Source organism: Danio rerio, chromosome 14 (genome assembly GCF_052040795.2).
Source record: "Danio rerio strain M-AB ecotype USA chromosome 14, GRCz13ab, whole genome shotgun sequence".
In the NCBI taxonomy this organism is placed as follows: Eukaryota; Metazoa; Chordata; class Actinopteri; order Cypriniformes; family Danionidae; genus Danio; species Danio rerio.
In genome coordinates this window covers 38,195,711-38,210,183 of record NC_141034.1, presented here as the reverse complement: position 1 = coordinate 38,210,183, position 14,473 = coordinate 38,195,711, and the positions used below count along the sequence as shown (strand labels likewise).

The window sequence follows — 14,473 nt, the reverse complement described above, 5'->3', positions numbered from 1 at the left end:
CCTCGCACGGCTGTGCGAACATACAACATACAACTCAACGATGATTAGCAGATAACAGAGGCAGAGTGATTACCAGGCTTGAGTCAAGGGCAGGCAGCGTGGTTCAGAGTCCGTAATACAGGCTTTAGTCAGGGGCAGGCAGCGAGAATCAGAGTCCGTGTAATCAGGCTTTAGGTCAAGGGCAGGCAGAAGACAGAGCAGAGTCGAGGAACGGGCTGAAGTGGTAAACAGGAGATCAGACAGGATAGAACGCTCAGAAATGCTGGCCGGGGCTAAACAAGACTTCGCAATGAAGTGTGTGTGTGAGCTGCTTATATGTGGTACGTGGGTCATTAATGAGATGGAAAACAGGTGTGCTGGGATCTGAGTGAGAAGGATGACGTAATGGTTAGAAGTCCGGAGATGGTGACCTCTGCTGGTCAGCGAGGGGAATGACTGGGACCGAGTCGGTGACAATATCAGATATGATTTAAAGCAACATTTTCTAGTTTTTTTTTTAATAAATGTATTAGTAATAAATTGAATAAATGAGGAAGTTCCCCTTGACAAATTGAATGTAATATGGTATATATTAGCCCCACAGCCCTCAATCAAGCTTGTTTTTTTTTCCCTTTATAGCAAAAACTTTGGCCACTTCTGCTTTTAAGGAACCGATATATAACTGGTATATTTATGTAAAAATTAAACAGCATGCTTATTTTGAGATGTACTTAACTGTAGATATAAAAATTTATTGTTTATTACATTTTTAGATGTGTTCAAATGTGTTCTGTAAATTTTGCAAAAAAAAAGGAGCAGGTTCTAATATATTACAATGTAATACATTACTTACTTACTATACTATATAATTTTATGATGATAATAATAATAACAACTGGGATCCACAATAAGGACTGCCCATTGGCCCAGGGCCAGCGTGAGAGACGCTTGGGACAGTAGACAGGATCATTACTGGTCCAATGGGGACAGTGCTGCCATGTCACTAAAGTTTGATTTGCCTGCAACTATTTGTCAATTGTGTGCATTTTAAGTTTGTGCTTCTAAGTCTTTAAATGCAACCTTCTTTTTGATCTCGTAAAACCATATTTTCGGTTCCTCTTATCTGATTTGATGTTTTGGGCATGATTTATTTTTTTTCGTAACTTGGTAACATCCATTACAGTCAAGTGACGGCAACATGGCGGCAACATCAAATTATAAGGGTAAAAGAAAAAGTCTGTTTCAAATGTCTTGGAAACAGACATTTACATGGGAACAACACGACGAAAAAACATGTGATGTTTTGCACAATTTGCCTTCACTATGACATGTCGGCCACCTTTTGTTAAATTATTTCGAACTGCAATAAAACACCTGCACATTTTCCATACTTTTTTTTTGTTTGCATAACACTTTGAATTTTGCTTATTACACATTTATTACATTTTAAAAATACTTAAATTCTAGATTCACAGACATTATTTTTGACACATTATTTCAAATATGAGGCTAGCATTTTAGGTGGGGCCAGGGCAAGTATAAATCTGAATTATTGGCTTGATTGGTCCAGTAGAAAAAAATCCTTAGCGTTGAACTCTGAGTAATAATATATCTTCTTTAATATGCTTATATTTGTGATGACAGATCCAAATACTGTAATAATACTGTTATTATTTATTTCTGGGATCTGTAAAATATCCTAATCATGATTTCTTCTTCTCAGAGCGGCTCAGTTCTTGAGGAAAATGGCTGACCCTCAGTCCATCCAAGAGTCCCAAAACCTCTCTATGTTTTTAGCCAATCACAACAGAATTACACAGGTACGTTTAACTGCGAACACGGTCATATTTACACAATTTATATTCTGTTATATAGAGTTTATAATCAGTCAGGGCTTTCAAAACTCAAAAGAAATACAAATAAGGAAACATAAAGTGGTTTATACAACTTTTGAAGCTGCACTTTTTTATAGATCAAAACATAAGGGATTTTGCCATATAATCATGTCCTCCTCACTGAAAGCTCATTGTGTGGTGTTTTGTGTGATGTTTGTCCAGTGTCTGCACCAGCAGCTGGAGGTGATCCCAGGTTATGAGGAGCTGCTGGCTGATATTGTCAACATCTGTGTGGATTACTACGAGAACAAGATGTACTTGACCCCCAGTGAGAAACACATGCTGCTAAAGGTGAGCGCATCCATTCCTGCTAAATCTTTTAAGACTTGATTGAAAGAGAACTTCACAAGTGAAGGCATGACTTTGTGTTTCAGGTCATGGGTTTTGGCCTGTACTTGATGGATGGAAATGTCAGCAACATCTATAAGCTGGATGCCAAGAAAAGGATAAACCTCAGCAAAATCGACAAGTTCTTCAAGGTGAAACCAAACTACCCGGTTCTCATGAGGACCGTTTTCATTTTTGGGTTTTTGTAATGGCTGTATGTTTCCCTTTGCAGCTTCAGGTGGTGCCACTGTTTGGTGACATGCAGATTGAACTGTCACGGTACATAGAAACAAGTGCCCACTATGAAGAGAACAAATCCAAGTGAGTGATCTAATACTGCAGATCAAAGAAAAGAATGAAATTCATAAATGCCCTGTTTCCATTAGGTATTAACATGTTTTCAGTGATCTGATCACAAACTGTATGCCAAAATGAATTGCTGTTTTTACTTGATATTAACATCTGAGCGAATGCTTTCTAAACATTCACTTTTAATTTGATTGATAAATACATCTTGAAAATACAGGGTGTCCGCTAGGTTCTAAAAGGTCTTAAAATATCTTAAAATCTAAAATGTAGGCCTTAAATAGTGTTAAATTCACTGAAATATGGTGTTGCATGTCTTAAATTCTTTTGAACAGGATTTATTTATTTTTTTGTCCAAGTAAATCTACTTAATCGGTACAAACAACAATCCATCTAAAAGAAAAACGCTTAACAAAAGTAAAAATTATAAACTCTGTTTACCAATATGGTTTAATTATTGTCTCTACATCCTTACAGTACAATTTAAAAAATATCCATGTATTTATACTTAAATTTGTAAATAAATTTAGTTTATTATAATTTTTAAAACTTAAAAAATAATAATAGTATATGCATATAGCTAGTGTTTGCTTGTTTTGACTAATTATTTAAAAACATGTGGCTAAGAAATAACTGAAGTTTAATTTAAATAGGGCAAGTACAATATTTCACAGGCCATTGCAAAAAAATCTTGGCATTTTGTCCTGTAATAATAGTCATGAAAGGCATTAAAATGTCTTAAATTTGACTTGTACCCTGTAATAGGTGTAAATGAATTTAAAACATCAGGTATTAATAATTGCTACACCTAATTTGGTAACTGTTGACAGTACTTTGAGATGACAGCAACGGGGGAATGAATTGGGATCCACATTTATTTTCATTAACAACAACAACAACACTAAAAATTGTAACAGTAAAAAGTAGCCTAATTTATGATTTCTGTAACATTTGCTATGAAAAATAAAAAGCTGATGTCACAGAAAATACAATGGTTATATTACATTGCTTATTTTAGATATTTAATATATCAATAATATAATGAAATCAAATGGTTCCTCTTTGCTTTTCTACTGTAAAGCCATTGTAAAAGTTGCTGATTAGTGGAACGAAAACCCTTCCAACCTGATCGTTGTTGCACAAATGTTTCTGCAGTTTCCGCATTATGACATCACACATTACTTTGGCAAATTGTAAGTGACACCTAATGAAATATAACTGCACTGGAAGGAAAAAATATCACAGACTCCTGACCATGTACTTGCAGCCTGGAGCCCTGGCTTTCTATCACAGCAAAAGAAATCTATATAAAACATATTTATATATTTTAAATTGTAATAATATTGCACAATATTTTTTATTTTTAGCATATTTTTTTCAAAGTCTTGCTGCGGATAAAAGACAAAAACATAAAAAAATCTTACAGAATTGCATTTTCATTCCTCTTCTCTCTTTCTCTCTCTCAGGTGGACCTGCACTCAGAGCAGCATCAGTCCGCAGTATAACCTGTGTGAGCAGATGGTGCAGATCAGAGAAGACCACATCCGCTTCATCTCTGAGCTCGCGCGCTACAGTAACAGTGAGGTGGTGACCGGCTCTGGTCTGGACAGTCAGAAGTCTGATGAGGAATACAGAGAGCTGTTTGACCTGGCGCTCAGAGGACTGCAGCTTTTGTCTAAGTGGAGCACTCATGTCATGGAAGTGGTACGTCTGAGACCAAACTATACTACTTTATGTCAAGTAGTATACTTTAGTTCACCCAAAAATAAAAAAAATATGTACTCCTCATCAAATTTACATCAGATTGTTTTCCTGTTGAGCACAAATTAAGATAATTTGAAGAATGTTGGAAACTGGTAGGCATTGACATCCATTGTGGGGGGAAAATACTAGGAAGTCAATGGCTACGGTTTTTCAACATTCTTCAAAATATCTTAATTTGAAGAAGGAAGAAGGAAACGCAGTGCAGTGTGACTAAATTATGAAGAATTTACATTTTTGGGTAAATATTGCAAAATACTTATGGTGCTATTGAGGTATAATATAATTACAGGGGCAGTTTTGGTGGTATGGGTGGAATAATTTGTTAGGAATGGGTTAACAGTGTATATGCATATATAAATGTAATTGCAGAACTTATTTATTGATGTAAGGTAGACCTGTAACAATAATCGATGTATTGACTTCTCGCACAACACATGGACATGACCTCAATCATTTTTGGTTATGTAATATATATATCGCCTATACATAAAAAACAATTCTAGCCACATTTTAGCTGATTACACAGCCTCTATTGGAGGTGTCAGTGTCAGTATGGTTAAAAAAAACATAGTCTATTTACTATAAATGACACTAGTTTATTTTGATGGGTGCCTGACGAATGAAAATAGATCTGTTTTCTAGTTCTTTCTACCTGGCACTTTTTTGTTAACAATTATTATTTTTATTATTTATTTGTTTGGATACATGTTTTCACATTCTGATTCCAATGTCTAATTATTAAATTGTTAAAATTAAATGAAACATTGTTAAGAGTGTACTTGCATTAGGATGCTATTATAGTGTCAAAATGGTTTTAATTAACAATAATATAATTTATCATCATGGGTTTTGGTGCTATATATCGTACCACAAAAATAGATATCATGACAGGCCTAATGTAAGGTATCTTTTAAAAATATAAGTACAGTGTAACACATGTATGCAGACGATATGTACATTGTACCAAATTATACATTTAAATGTTAGTACATAGTAGTTGATTGGTTAAGTCAACCGAAAATGAATATTCTGCCATCATTTACTAACCTTTAGGTTGTTCTGTATAAATCCTGTATACGTTTATTTGTACTGCCGAACACAAAGGAAGATAATTGGATGAATAAAAGAAACCAAACAGATCTTACCATCTGCCAATAGTATTTACTTTTTCAACTATGGCATTAAGCATAAACCCAAACTTCCTTTACGTTCAGCCGAACAAAGACATCCTGAGGGTAAGCAAATGGTGACAATAAAAATTTTTGGGAGAACTATCTCTTTAAGGTCACAAGATAAAATGTGGAGCATTTTCACAATTTCAGTCCTTCGTGTACCTTGCATTTAAAGAGGGATTTCTCTCTCTAGTACTCTTGGAAACTGGTCCACCCTACGGATAAGTTCTGTAATAAGGACTGCCCAGGCACAGCTGAGGAGTATGAGCGTGCTACACGCTACAACTACACCAGCGAGGAGAAGTTTGCCCTGGTGGAGGTCATTGCTATGATCAAGGGTCTTCAGGTTCTGATGGGCCGGATGGAGAGCGTCTTCAACCAGGCCATCAGGCACACCATCTACTCTGCCCTGCAGGACTTTGCACAGGTGACCCTGAGAGAGCCACTCAGACAGGCCGTACGCAAGAAGAAGAACGTCCTCATTAGGTGAGATGTTCACCACAGAGAAGAAGATAAAGTTTTTGGGGCATTACTTATCTGCTTGCTTTCTTGTAGTGTCCTTCAGGCTATTCGTAAAACCATCTGTGATTGGGAAGGTGCAAGAGAACCCCCTAATGACCCTTGTCTGAGGGGAGAGAAGGACCCCAAAGGAGGATTTGATATTAAAGTTCCTCGTCGTGCTGTTGGGCCCTCGAGCACACAGGTTAGTCAATTTATGTTTATCATATATATGAAATTTTAGGATTATTTGTAGATCTATTATTAAAAGAATTGTGAATAATTGTTCCAAATATTAAAATGTGTAGGTTTAATGCGTAATAATTTTTTTAATTGTATTTTTTTCATTTAATAGGCTTTAAAAGCTGTAGCTTTTTTATATAAACTAATTGTAATATCTTCTAATATAATTACTTTTTTTTTTCTTTTGTCCTATATGCAGCCCTCTGTTTTAAAGTTTTATGACATTGGTTTACATATGATAATTATAATTCTCCATTGCTGTTTTTATACCACAACAAAAGCCATTAGAATAACTAATATAAACATAATTTAAATAAAATAAGTGTCAGCATTAAAATAAAATCATGTTAGAAGCATTTGCACACCTATAAAAACAATTGAACAAAGACAAATATATACAAACAAATAAAAAATGCTTGTAGATATTCAAGAATGTCTCATAAAAATATTAAGAATAGAAAAACACCAACAATCAAATGTAACATAACACTGCTTAATCTTAATTGTATAAAGGAAATCAAGATTAAAACCTTATTAAAGCTACAAAGTTATTCAGCCAAGGCTATTGTGTATTTTTTTCATGCGTTAGGCTGCTGTCACTTTTTGACCTGGTCTTATTATTTCTGACGATCCTGGTCTAAAGCAGCAGTTGTTTCTGGTTTATTCCTCCTCGTCTTATAGCTTTACATGGTGCGCACCATGCTGGAGTCTCTCATCGCTGATAAAAGTGGCTCTAAGAAGACTCTCCGGAGCAGTCTGGATGGTCCCATCGTTCAGGCAATAGAGGACTTCCACAAGCAGTCTTTCTTCTTCACCCACCTCCTGAACTTTAGTGGTTAGAAAAGTCATCTATCTTTACATTCGCATTGGCATTGGTAGAGAGTAGATGTTGTGTTCCTTCATGACGTTCTCGCTTTCTCTTTGGTTTGCCTGTCAGAAGCCCTGCAGCAGTGCTGTGATCTGTCCCAGCTCTGGTTCCGAGAGTTTTTCCTGGAGCTTACCATGGGCCGCCGCATCCAGTTCCCCATCGAGATGTCCATGCCCTGGATCCTTACCGATCACATTCTGGAGACCAAAGAGCCCTCCATGATGGAGTATGTGCCATATACACTGTTCATCTTGCTTATGTTACACTTCTGTTCAAAACTCTGTGGTCAGTCTGTTTTTTTCCTATGCCTTCACAAGTGGTATCATTATAGAAGCATTAGAGGAAGTGATCGAAACTGCAAGATAATTTAGACTATATTTGCACCTGTGTTGTTTGTGTTGTCCACTTGTAAATGAATTGATGAAAAGCATCTTAATACCAAGAGTGAACGCGGCCTTTGAAAAAAAATAATACTTTCATTAATCAAGGATGCATTACAATAAAAAGATCAGTAAAATATTTATAATGTTACTTTTTAAAAAATAAATAAATGTCGTTCTTACAGTGGGAAAAATAAGTATTAAACATATCATGTTTTTGACTGGGAATAAAATTAATAAATAAATAAATAAATAAATAAATAAAAATCTAAAAAAAATATGTGTAATGTTCAATAAGTTATGTGTAATAACAATGAAATGACACAAGGAGAAAGTACTGAACTACTGAAATGTATTTAATACTTTATATATAGTTCTTTTAGGGTCATGGCAACTTAAAGATGCCTCTCATATTGAGAATGAAGTCATGTGAATTGCTCAGGTGTAAGGTTTTCACAAACTTCTACTGTGTAAAAATCTTGATGTTTCTGTCTGTCTCGTCTATCAAATCTGATGTTTAATTTGTATTTTCTATTGGATTCAAGTCAGGTTATTGCCTGGGCCATTCTACAGCTTGATATTCTTTCTCTGAAAGCATTTGAGAGTTTCCTTGGCTGTGTTTTGCATCCTTGTCTTGGTGAAATGGCCACCCTGTTTTCATCTTCATCATCCTGATAACGTAGGTGTTGGACTGAAGCAGCTAATATTAATTTACATTGACGAAGGGCAGAGGTTTGCAGAATAACTACTGAGAGATTTCAACTGCTGTCTGGGCTTTCACTGCCTTTCTACACTTCAATACGTTTTCCCTGTATCTTTTTATTTAATTACACATAACTTATTTTGTAAACAAATTAGATTTGTTTTCTTTGCATATATGGATTTCTGAACTAAGCTTTATATGGAACTAAATTGGCCGTAGTGTATGAGTGTGAATGTAAGAGTGTATGGGTGTTTCCCAGTGTTGGGTTGCTGCTGGAAGGGCAACCACTGCGTAAAACATATGCTGGATAAGTTAGCGGTTCATTCCGCTGTGGCAACCTCTGATTAGTAAATGGACTAAGCCAAAAAGAAAATTGTATTTAATTAAATATATGTCTCAGATAAATGCATACATGTACACACATTTATACATACAGTGTATACACACTCAATATAAGTACATACATAAAATACACATACTTCACATACTATTATATGCGTACGCATAAAAAGGTATGTCTTAACGCGCTTTTCAAAAACATAAATGTTAGGGGATTCTTTCACTTAATTTGAATTTAAGAACGTTATATTCATCAAAGTCATAAAAATATCACAGTAAAAATAACATTTTCAAAGGATCTTAGGGTGCTTTCACACCTACACTTTTGTTTCGGAACGTATCTCGTTTGCCCAGTTAGCGCGGTTCGATTGGCATATGTGAACAGGGCAATCGCACTCTGTTCCGCGCCAAAGTAATCGCTCCGAGATAGCTTGAGTGAGGTGGTCTCGGCTCGATTGAAACGAACCCTGGAGCGGTTCGATTGCAGTGAGAAAGCGATCCGATCCGAGCGCGGTTATATTACAGTGTTTTATGTATAAGTAATAGGCTTACGGCTACATGAAGAGAGAATTATGAGTAGGGCGGGAAGTTTCGCGAGTCTCCGGATGCCCGCAAATGAGTGATGATCTCCCGGTAATCTCACATCTCTCTTCCAGTCCTCAAATAGGCATCGTCGCGCACCCTTCTCACCCCTCCCCACCGTGTCTCTCCTCAGACACGTCACGCGCGTGCACCCTGTCAATCACCACCAAATCACCACCTCCTGACAGCTGAGCGGGACGCTGCAAAATAAACCCTGACACTCTGACCAATGTAAGGAGAGTTTACTCGCACGTGACTTGTTTTAGCTCTTTTGGTCCGATTAGAAACTTTGCAGTGTGAAAGCGAACCGCTCCAAGAGCAAAGAGCAACAATGTAACAATTTTAATCTCTGTTTCGGAACAACTGAATCGATTCACAGGTGTGAAAGCACCCTTAAATGACATTTGTATTAATATTACTGTTTATTACCCAGTATTGTCCAATTTACAAGAGCATTAGAGACTTCTATATAAAGCACAAACTCACTGACCCCAAAGTTTTGCACAACAGTGTATATGAACATTTGCTAATTGTGTCTGTCTGCATTTTTACATGTTTTTTTTTTCCCATCAGATACGTGTTATATCCATTAGATCTTTACAATGACAGTGGTTATTATGCCCTCACAAAATTCAAGAAGCAGTTCCTCTACGATGAGATAGAGGCCGAGGTAGAGTTTCACAGATTTATTCAAATGTCTCCCATTTGCAAATAGCCTTTATTAAATAAAAGCTAAAACTGTTTCTTCTTCATTTCAGGTCAACCTGTGTTTTGATCAGTTTGTGTACAAGTTAGCTGACCAGATATTTGCCTACTACAAAGCAATGGCTGGAAGGTAATTTTTTTTTAATTATTATTAATATTAAGCATGTTTAGTTGTTTACTCCTGACAAAAAAAAAAGAAAGAAATTCATTAATCATTTATGCTGTGTGTACATTTGTGCAAAGGATGCTCTATATCAGTTGTGAAAAGATTTTATAATGTGTCAAGACTCAAGAAGTCAAAAAAAAAACCTTTATTGCACTTATTATTTATTGTACTGTGCAATGTAGTTTACTTGACTTAGAAAAGCAAAAGTACTTTGTGTCTCATTCTGTGTAATTTAGTCAAACCAATGTTTGTATGGCAGCATTCACACTTTTTAGCACAGCACTTGCAACAGTTTGTCTTTATTTAACCAAAGTATGAACTAGCCCTACATCTCAATGTTTTTTTCTCTCCTGCTAAGCACAGAAATCAGTCAGCTTGTTTGTAGTTTCAGTCTTTAGATTGAATAGAATCGATTGTATGGTTGTTTCTCTCTCACAGTGTCCTCCTAGACAAACGCTTCCGTGCAGAGTGTAAGAATTACGGTGTGATCATCCCATACCCGCCATCAAACCGCTACGAGACGCTGCTGAAACAGAGACATGTGCAGGTTTGAGCTAACATTTGAATGGCCAACTCAAAATGTTGGTGAAATAAGAGTTCATAATGATTGCATTTCAGTCTCTCTGTTGTTGTGGCCTTTTAAGTATGGTTCCATTTATGAGTTTTTAATGTAAGGCAACTTTATTGTCACTGAAATTTTTGTGAAGATTAATGTTTAAATCATATTTGTGTTTATCACCTATAGCTGCTGGGTCGCTCCATTGACCTGAACAGATTGATAACCCAGAGGATCTCAGCAGCCATGTACAAATCTCTGGATCAAGCCATCAGCCGTTTTGAGAGCGAGGACCTTACCTCCATAGTGGTGAGAAACTCATCAGTTCTGCTTTTGGAGTTTATCATAAAGTCGCAAACTCAACCATTTTTAATCTATTTAAACATTAGAACACTTTGACATGAAATAATAGTGTCAAAGACATATTTTATTTTAACTAAACAGTGTATTGAGCTTTTGGACATATCTGAAAACTTAGCATATGTGTTAAGTATCGTCTTTGAGAATGTTTGTTTATTACGCTTTGCATTGTAAGATATAAAAAAGTATAGTTTACTCTCAGAACAAAAACAGCTACATTTTATTATGGATGCCCAAACTGAGCAAATATAAGAAGTTGCTAATATTTATATGACCAAAAAATAAAGAGATTCTAATAGCTTATGTAAAAAAGTGAGATCCTTTAAACAATATAGCATACATAAATGCATGAAATGCATATAAATATTAGTTATCTCCCAAAGAATATTTAAATGCATGATTTTATAATCAAAACTTTAATCTTTCTTGCCCAGCAGACACACAACATCATAAAACATTAATGTTAGGTTAGATTTAGGTTGCCAGCATCTAAAGACAATGTTACTTGGACGTCCAATAACGTCGTAAAATGATGTTAATATTTATTTATCTTAGGTTGTGTTGGAAAGTGAACAAAATCCAATGTTGAGCCAACATCTTTAACCAACGTTATATTGACGTCAAATACTGATATTCATTGGTTAACCAAAATCCAACGTATGACAGATGTCATAGTAGTAACGTCCACACAATGTCAAGCTGTAACAATTAGACGTTGCTATTTTGTTGTTTTTATCTTACATTAGAAACTAACCAAAATGTAACGTCTGTCTAACATTGAACAGTGACGTTGGGTTCTAATGTTAAACTGATTTTTATTTCCAAACAAAATGCAACGCCCCACAACAACGTCAATCTGACATAATGTCGAAGTCCTGTGTCTGCTGGATGTGGATGGCAAAACAGGCGATGGAAAAGAATTCATTGATGATTAAGAGATGAAAAAAATAAACATTCCTGAGGAAGGAAATCCTCAAAATCATGTTAAAATGTGAGGATAATCAAGTAAACTTAAGGGGCTTCATATAGTAGACATTCATCTGGAAATATTTACAATGTGACAATTTTGTTTACTTAAAACTAAATAAAACAATGGAGATGACAGGCGAAAAAAGTTCCAAACCATCCTCTTTAGAATGCATCAGTGAAGAATTCACTAAACAGTAATGATGTTGTGGTTATGTTTCAGGAACTTGAATGGCTATTGGAAATCAACAGGTTGACTCACCGTCTGCTCTCTAAGCATATGACGCTGGACAGTTTTGACGCCATGTTTCGCGAAGCCAACCACAACGTCTCTGCTCCATATGGACGCATTACGCTGCACGTCTTCTGGGAACTCAACTTTGACTTCTTACCAAACTACTGTTACAATGGCTCCACCAACAGGTCTGTGAACGCAAGTTGCAGATCCATGCGTTGTTCGTTATTGATGACGGTGTTGACAGATGTGTTGCATCTCAATCAACAGGTTTGTGCGAACAGCCATTCCCTTCACCCAAGAGCCTCAGAGGGACAAGCCTGCCAATGTTCAGCCATATTACTTGTATGGCTCAAAGGTCTGTTAGCAGCATGATATTAAATGAAAGACTTGAATGTGTTACTTACACCGTATTGAGGACAGCGATGTCTATTTTGAAACATCTCTCTCTGTTTTTCAGCCTCTGAACATTGCCTACTCCCACATTTACAGTTCCTACAGGAACTTTGTGGGACCTCCGCACTTCAAAACAATTTGCCGGCTTCTCGGTTACCAAGGCATCGCTGTGGTGATGGAGGAGCTGCTCAAGATTGTCAAGAGCTTGGTAGGGTTTTTTTTTTTATTGTTGTTGTTGTCTTTGCTTGAAGTCTACATCAAATTTCTCTTTCTCTAAGGGTGTTTTCAAATCTGTGGATCATTTGCAAATCCAAAAATGGAGTTTAAGGTCCAAACTAAATTTATCCAAATCCCAATTTAAATTTATTTCATTTTTTTTACCGCTACCCCTTCCCCTTGGCCCTTTAAATTGAGTGTGAAGGGGAAGAGCTTTATAATTATATTTACACCTATTGTATTTATCTTCAGGAAATCACCGGAGGCAACGATATCATGTTATCGTAACCATATAATGTGGCAATAGCTTGTAACAGTATTGTGTATTTACACCGTGGCCATATTCATCGATGTAAACACACTAAAACAACATTAAAGTTATACTAGACACTGTAAAAAGCTCATTCCCAGCCACTAGACATTACTGACAGGGTATTTAAGTGTCATCGAGTAACAGGGGTGAAAGCATGTTGTGGGACTGCTATGCAGGAGTTATTATTATGGATCAGAGATAGTAAAATTTAGCTGAGGTTTTTTAAATAAAATAAAAAAATACGGAATAACATGAACGCCGTTATGAATGTAATAAAACATATGCTTGTTTGTTGTAAAAATTCTTAAAAATACCAAAACATACTTGCATTTGTGCATCTTCTGACTTTCCTGTGCAGCCATGTTGCCATTGTAGCTGGTGTATTCTGGGAAATTTTCATGCCCCTTCGTTTCTAGTGTGGTCCTGGAAAATCTCTGTTTCAAGGGCCTTCTAGCCTTTTCCTTTATGACTATGCCTTCAAGCTAAAGAGAATTGCGACAGCCCCACCCTTTCATGAGAACACGTAAAATAAGGGGTAGGGGGAAGGGCTGAGGGGTAGATTTGGGGTTGGGCCTAAAAATGTGAAAACGTTCAATTTATGGTTAGGTTTGGTTTTTCACAAGGCAGTGTTTCTAAACACTGGCCAGCAGCTAGCTCTCTGCAACTCTTACATGGTTGCTCACTGAAGCTAAGCAGGACTACGCTTGGTCAGTACCTGGATGGAAGACCACATGCGAAAGCTAGGTTACTGCCGGAAGTGGTGTTAGAGAGGCCAGCAGGGGGCGCTTAACCTGCAGTCTGTGTAAGTCCTAATGCCCTAAGTATAGTAAAGGGGACTCTTTACAGAGCACTGTCTTTTGGGGTTAACTGGCCTCTGTCCATCATGACCTCTTAACCATCCCCATATTGTAATTGGCTTCATCACTCTGTCTCCTCTCCACTGATCAGCTGGTATGTGGTGTGTGGTCTGGAGCAATATAGCTGCCGTGGCATCATCCAGGTGAATGCTGCACACGGGTGGTGGATGAGGAGATTCCCCCCAATGTGTAACGCTTTGAGTGTCCAGAAACGAGCTTTATAAATATAAGGAATTATTATTATTAAACAGATCAAAATTTGTCATGAGCAGTAAACTCTAATTTTAGGCTACATTTGACATTTGTGGTGTCAAACTCAATTCGAGAAGGGCCGCAGCCCGGCAGAGTTTAGTTCCAACCCTGCTTCAAACCAATTACTTGTGATTAACTAGGGTTAAAGCTCAACTGTGCAGGACACACAGTTTGACACCTCTGCTACAATAATTAAAAAAAAATGCTGTTTGTGCCTGATGATAGACTTTTCGAAGCCATCTTTTCCCAGAATTTGCAACAATATTTGTGATATACCTGTCTCTAAAGTCAGGTTTTTTGAGATTTATTGCAATACATGATATTAAATGCGTAGTAGTCTATATTAGCGCTGGTCTGTTTTTTATTTTTATTTTAGACTACTTAATACATCAGAG

The 14,473-nt window shown here is 36.6% G+C and overlaps 1 protein-coding gene across 6 annotated transcripts in view; it reads left to right on the top strand.

The window, feature by feature from the left end:
- The window catches only part of cyfip2 (cytoplasmic FMR1 interacting protein 2), a 55,090-nt gene that overhangs the window by 28,354 nt on the left and 12,263 nt on the right, over nt 1–14,473 (top strand). For 3 of the 6 annotated variants that reach the window (XR_015506584.1, XM_087279949.1, XM_087279948.1), the window contains exons 7-22: nt 1,703–1,799; nt 2,037–2,165; nt 2,249–2,353; nt 2,440–2,522; nt 3,974–4,211; nt 5,637–5,929; nt 5,999–6,146; nt 6,866–7,019; nt 7,122–7,278; nt 9,630–9,726; nt 9,815–9,891; nt 10,366–10,474; nt 10,673–10,792; nt 12,033–12,232; nt 12,315–12,402; nt 12,505–12,648. Coding sequence is in view for 4 of the 6 variants with exons in the window: in XM_087279949.1 (XP_087136075.1) it covers nt 1,703–1,799; nt 2,037–2,165; nt 2,249–2,353; nt 2,440–2,522; nt 3,974–4,211; nt 5,637–5,929; nt 5,999–6,146; nt 6,866–7,019; nt 7,122–7,278; nt 9,630–9,726; nt 9,815–9,891; nt 10,366–10,474; nt 10,673–10,792; nt 12,033–12,232; nt 12,315–12,402; nt 12,505–12,648 (2,239 nt within the window). In the remaining 2 variants the exon portion in view is untranslated. 6 annotated transcript variants of the gene reach the window in all.